General features: G+C 38.6%; 1 protein-coding gene across 1 annotated transcript; it reads right to left on the bottom strand.

Annotated features, from left to right (window-relative positions):
* Window positions 1-4,910: 4,910 nt before the first annotated feature.
* Window positions 4,911-5,631, bottom strand: LOC108286105 (securin). The gene has a single exon (XM_017503732.2). It carries the CDS (start codon window positions 5,572-5,574, stop codon window positions 4,966-4,968), a length of 609 nt encoding a protein of 202 aa, XP_017359221.1. The 5' UTR covers window positions 5,575-5,631; the 3' UTR covers window positions 4,911-4,965.
* Between the last annotated feature and the right edge of the window lie 1,078 nt (window positions 5,632-6,709).

The following is a 6,709-nucleotide window of genomic DNA, read 5'->3' as shown; positions in this document are numbered from 1 at the left end:
CTGATTTTTTGTATTTTTAGTAGAGACGGGGTTTCACCGTGTTGACCAGGATGGTCTCGATCTCTTGACTTTGTGATCCACCCGCCTCGGCCTCCCAAAGTGCTGGGATTACAGGCGTGAGCCACCGCGCCCGGCCCAGCATATCTTGTTTTATTGTGCTTTGCAAATACTGTGTTTTTTACAAATTGAACGTTTGTGGCAACCCTGCATTCAGCAAGTCTGTTTGTGCCATTTTTCCCAAGCATGTGCTCACTTTGTGTCTCTGTGGCACATTGGGGTAATTCTCATAATATTTCAAACTTTTTCATGATTATTTTATGTGTTATGATAATCTGTAATCAATGATCTACTGTAATTGTTTTCAGGCTCTACAAACCATGCCCACATACGACAGTGAACATAACTGATAAATGTTGTGTGTGTTCTGGCTGCTCCACAGACTGGCCTTTCTCCTTTTCTCTCCCTCCGCTGGGGCCTCCCTACTTCCTGAGACAAAACAGTATTGAAACTAGTTCAATTAATATCGCTACAATGCCCTTTAAGTGTTCAAGTGAAAGGGGGAGTCACATGTCTTTCACTTTAAATAAAAATCTGGAACTGACTAAGCTTAGCGAGGAAGGCATGTCAAGAGCTGAGATGGGCCAAAAGCTAGACCTCTTGTGCTAGTTAGACAACTTATGAATGTAAAGGAAAAGTTAGAAGGAAATTAAATAGTCTACTGCAGTGACCACATCCGTAATAAGAAAGCAAGATAGCCTTTGCTGGTTGAAGAGAGTTTTCATCGTCTAGATTGAAGAGCAAGCCAGCCACAACATTCTCTTAAAAGCCAAAGCTTAATACAGAGGGAGGCCTTTAACTCTCTTCAATTCTATAAAGGCTGAGAGAGGTGAGAAAGATGTGGAAGAAAAGTTTGAAGCTAGGAAATGTTGGTTCATGAAGTTTAGGGAAAGAAGCCGTCTCCATAACATCAGAAGTACAAGGTGAAGCCGCAAGTGCTGAGTCAAAGTTGCAGCAAATTATCCAGAAGTAGCTCAAATAATTGATAAACGTGGCTACACTAAACAACAGATTTTCAATGTAGTGAAACAACCTTTTACTGGAAAAAGATGCCATTTAGAATTTTCACAGCTAGAGAAGAGAAGTTAATGCCTGGCTTCAAAGAATCAAAGGACAGGCTGACTCTCTTGTTAGGTACTAATGCAACTGGTGACTTTAAGGTGAAGCCAATGCTCATTTACTGTTCTGAAAATCCTAGGGCCCTTAAGAGTTATGCTAAATCTAATATTTCTGTGTTCTACAAATGGAGTGAGAAAGTCTGAATAACAGCACATCTGTTTACAACATAGGTTACTGAATATTTTAAGCACACTGTTGAGACTTTCTGCTCAGAATAAAAGGTTCCTTTCAAAATAATGCTGCTCATTGGCAATGCACCTGGTCACTCAAAAGCTCTGATGGAGATATACAAGGAGATTAATGTTGTTTTCATGGCTGCTAATATAACATTCATTCTGCAGCCCATGGATCAAAGGGTAAGTTAGATTTTCAAGGTAAGACCCTATACATGTTGCAAGATGATTACTGCTTTAGATAGTGATTTCTCTTGTGGATCTTGGCAAAATAAATTGAAAATGTTCTGGAAAGGATTCACCATTCTAGATGTCATTAAGAACATTCATGATTTGTGGGAGGAAGTCCTGATATCAATATAACAAAAGTTTGGAGGAAGTTGGCTCCAACCCTCATGGATGACTTAGAAGGGTTCCAAACTTCAGTGAAGGAAGTAACTGAAGATGTGGTAAAAAAACAGCAGGAGAACTAGAATTGGAAGTGAAGCCTGAGATATGACAGAATCGCTGCAATTTCATGATAAAACATGAATGAATGAGGAGTTGCTTCTTATGGATGAGCAAAGAACACGGCTTCTTCAGATGGGATCTACTCCTAGTAAAGATGTAAACAATGTTGAAATGAAAACAAAGCATTTTGAATATCCCATAAACGTAGTTGATAAAGTAGCGGCAAGGTTTGAGATGTCAGACTCCAATTTTGAAAGAAGTTCTATTGCAGGAAAAATGCCTTCAAACAGCATCACATGCTGCAGAGAAGTCTTTTGTAACAGGAAGAGTCATTTAATGCAGCAAAAGTCATTGCTGTCTTATTTTAAGACATTACTACAGCCCCTTTAGCCTTCAGCAACCACTACTCTGACCAGCCAGCAGCCATCAACACCGAGGCAAGACCCGCCTACCAGCAAAAAGATTATAACTCACTTAAGGCTTATGTGACCATTAGCATTCTTTAGGCAATTAAGTATTTTTAAGTTAAGATGTGTACATTGCTTTTATAGACTTAATTCTATTGCACACTTAATGGACTACAATATTATATAAACATAACTTTCTTTTAATGTTCTCAACACTTCAGTTAAGCTTACTTTTCAGGAAATAATATACATCACACCAACTGTCCTTGCAGATTTAATTGGTACTTGAAGAAATCTTGAGATAATTCAATGTATCTTTAACTCTTTTTTTTAATTTCAAATTTTATTTTAGATGCAGGGGGTACATATGCAGGTTTGTTACGTGGGTATATTGTACCCAGGTAATGAGCATAGTACCCAACAGTCAGTTTTTTAACCCATGCTCCCCTGCTCTAGTGGTTGTAGCGTCTGTTGTTCCTATGGTTATGTCCATATGTGCTCAATGTTTAGCTCCCACTTATAACTAAGAACAATGTGATATTTGATTTTCTGTTTCTGCACTAATTTCTTAGGGTTATGACTTCCAGCTCCATTTCTGTTGCTGTGGATGGTATGATTTCATTCTCTCTTATGGCTGTGTAGTATTCTATGGTTCTATGTACCACATTTTCTTTTTTGTTATTTGACTTTTAAGTTCAGGGGTAACTGTACAGGTTTGTTATGTAGGTAAACTTGTATCATGGAGGATTGTTGTATAGATTATTTCATCACTTAGACATTAAGCCTAGTACCCATTTTTTGTTTTTTCTGATCCTCTCCTTCCTCCCACCCTCCTCTCAGATAGGCCCCAATGTGTGTTGTTCCTCTCTATGTGTCCGTGAGCTCTCATCCTTTAGCTCCCACTTATAAGTGAGAGCATGTGGTATTTGGTTTTCTGTTCCTAGATTAGTTTGTGAAGGATAATGGCCTCCAGCTCCATTCATTTTCCTGCAAAGGATATGATCTCCTTTTTAATGGCCACATAGTATTCCATGGTACATATGTGCCACATTTTCTTTTCTTTTTTTTTTTTTTTTTTNTTTTGAGACAATCTTACTCTACCACCCAGGCTGGAGTACAGTGGCATGATTATGGCTGTTTAAGTTGTAACTTTGAACTCCTGGGCTCAAGCAATCCTCCTGCCTCAACCTCCTGCAGCTAGGACTACAGGCATATGTCACCACACCCAGCTAATTATTTTTAATTTCTTAGAGACAAGGGTATCACTACATTGCCCAGGGTGATCTCAAGCTCCTCGGATGAAGCAGTCCTCCCACCTCAAACTCTCAAAGTGCTGGGATTACTGGCACGAGCCACTGTGTCCAACCTATACTTTGCTTTTCTTAGCAGCCGTTTTACCTGAGGATGCTAAACCTAATACTCTCCCCTAAAGCCAAGTGCCCTAGTTGTCTTACGGTATTATCTTCTCCTAGAAGTCTGCCTTTCTATTAATTCTGGAAAGTCACACTGATTCAGTTATATTTAGATGGTAAAAAGTTTTCAAGTCAGGATAAGTGGTTGTAGGTGTTCTTAGTATTTCATGCCTAATACCTTTCAGCTTCCTCCAATAATAATGGCAAAGGGTTCACATTCTAACTTGACCATAGAAGCTACTGATATGTCAAGGGAAAGACTTCCTATATAACTTAGCATCAAGCAAGGGTCAAATTCAGGTCCATACATGGCCCAAGCAAGTCGAGTGAGTTAAGTAGGCTAGGTCCGAGAAGACAAAAAGTAAAAGGTTCACTTCAGTTCTCACTAAGGCCATTTAAGGCAGGGTCTGTGAGATGAAAGCCTACACTCCACCTAAAAGGCAGCAGCCAGCAATCCACCTCTCCAGCCCCAGCAAGTATTGAAAAAAAAACAGGGTCTACTATGGACACATTTCTCTTCAACAGAATCTCCAAAGCCAGATTGGTGAAATAGTGGGATTATACATAGTGGAAATGTTTAAGGTTTTTAAAATATCATCTACCACCACCCTCAGAAAGAAAACCTATGAGCAACCATTTGCGATCTCTATTTTGATTCCAACCTCAGAATTTAGATCAAAATGCCCAGCTCTAACATTTCCTAGCTCTTCACACCTTTGGCAAATCGATAAACTTCTGAACCTCATTGTCTTATCTGAAAAATAGTGTCAAACATTAAACATGTTTCTCAAATACTAATATCCAACACAAGGTAAACAACTACATACGGTTTCCTATAGGTGGAGTGTGGAACTTACTATCAGTAAATTACTGTACCTGCAGTGATCTTTAAAGAACCTAATTGAAGATCCCACGGAGGTTGAGTTCTTAGAAGATTTAGAGCCTTTCAATACTGAGTATTAAAGTCATTAGAAACTAAGTAGAACCAGCAATAAAGAATGCCTAGCAACAGATACTTAATGAGTTGGAAGTAGCTCTTCTAATTAAGAGATCTAATAACTGCCACTCGTTAATGGCCACAAAACTCAATTAAGTACACATTGAGAAGGATACTTTTCAGAGAAAACAGTGGTGGCTTCTAAAATAAGCTGTTAAAACAAACCAAAGGGATTTAAGTTTTTAGAAATCAGACAAATCTCTTGTCACATCGTAGACTCTGGTTAAACACCTCAGCTAGCTATCATATTGCTGTAAGTAACCTCTGTGGAAGAGCAATCACAATACTAGGAAGAATCTGTTAAAGCATGCTTTATTAATACAAATACAAACTCTAAAGCACTAAGAAATTTAAATATCTATGTCACAGCAAACAGGAGGCAATTCAACATCCAGGGTCGACAGAATGCTTGAAGGAGACTGCAACAGATTGGATTCCCATGGTGGAGAGGGCATCTTCACAGGTGAAGGAGGGCCCAGCTGAAACAGCTTTTCAAGTTCTCTCTCCTCGTCAAGGATCATAAGAGGCACTCCACTCAAGGGTAGGTGTGCAATCTGGTGCTCTTCAGGCAGGTCAAAACTCTCAAAGTCTAGAGGATTGAAGGGAAAAATTTTTTCTATTTCTGGATAGGCATCATCTGAGACAGGAACAGAGCTTTTTGCTTTAACAGTCTTCCCAGTCATCTTTTTGGCAGAAAAGCTTGGCTGTTTTTGATTGAGGGGTCCATTGGTCTTTACTGACTTTTCTGTAGCTCTGTTAACAGTTCCCAAAGCCTTTCTAGTAGCTTTAGGTAAGGCTGGTGGAGCATCAAACGTTTTGCCAAAACGTGGTGTTGAAAGTTGAGATCTGCCATTTAAGGCTTTGAGTGAATGTCCAGACCCCAGCTTCAGCCCATCCTTAGCAGCCACACGGGTGCCTGTTTCTCCATTTTCCTTATCAACATAGATCAGAGTAGCCATTCTGGATTATTGCCGCTCTCAACAGCCACCTTCCTCTGAGATCGCAGTCGCCACATTTTCTTTATCTAGTCTACTATTGATAGACATTTAGGTTGATTCCATGTCTTTGCTATTGTGAATAGTGCTGCAATGAACATATGCATGTATGTGTCTTTAAAATAGAATAATTTATATCCCCTTTGGTATATAGCAGTATTTCTGTTTTTAGGTCTTCAAAAAATTGCCTCATTATCTTCCACAAATGGTTGAACTAATTTACACTCCCACCAACAGTGTATAAGCATTCCCTTTTCTTCATAACCTCACAATGACATGTATGACTTTTAAATTTTCTAGTAATAGCTATCCTGACTGGTATGAGATGGTATCTCATTGTGGTTTTGTTTTGCATTTCTCTAATGATCAGTGATGTTGAGCTTTTTATCAGGATTGCTGGCTGCATGTATGTCTTCTTTTGAGAAGTGTCTGTTCATGTCCTTTGCCCACTTTTTAATGTTTTTTTCTTATAAATTTGTTTAAGTTCCTTATAGATACTAGATATTAGGCCTTTGTCAAATACAGTTTGCAAAAATTTTCTCCCATTATGTACGTTGTCTCTTCACTCCATTGATAGTTTCCCTTGCTAGGCAGAAGCTTTTTCATTTAATTACATCCCATTCATTAATTTTTGCTTTTGCTGCAATTGATTTTGGTGTCTTTGTCATGAAATCTTTCCTCATTCTTATGTCCAGAATGTTATTGCCTAGGTTGTCTTCCAAGGTTTTTATAGTTTTGGGCTTTACATTTAAGTCTTTAATTCATCTTGAGTTAATTTTTGCATATAGTGTAAGGAGGGAGTTTTAATTTTCTGCATATGGCTAGTCAGTTATCCCAGCACCATTTATTAAATAGGGAATGCTTCCCCCTTGTTTTTGTCAATTTTGTTGAAGATCAGATAGTTGTAGATATGTAATCTTATTTCTGGGATCTCTGTTCTGTTCCATTGCTTCATGCATTTGTTTTTGTACCAATACCATGTTGTTTTGGTTACCTTAGCCCTGTAGCATAAAGTTAGATAATGTGATGCTTCCGGGTTTGTTCTTTTTGCTTAGGATTACCTTGACTATTTGGGCTCTTTTTGTTTCGTGTGAATGTT

The sequence above is a fragment of the Cebus imitator genome, unplaced genomic scaffold (assembly GCF_001604975.1).
Source record: "Cebus imitator isolate Cc_AM_T3 unplaced genomic scaffold, Cebus_imitator-1.0 Scaffold313, whole genome shotgun sequence".
NCBI classification, from domain to species: Eukaryota; Metazoa; Chordata; class Mammalia; order Primates; family Cebidae; genus Cebus; species Cebus imitator.
The sequence above is the reverse complement of the archived record's forward strand: the minus strand, read 5'-3'. Positions and strand labels throughout refer to the sequence as shown.

Coding starts and splice junctions, on each gene's coding strand:
- LOC108286105 (XM_017503732.2), bottom strand. CDS start 5,574: ATGGCTACTCTGATCTATGTTGATAAGGAAAATGGAGAAACAGGCACC.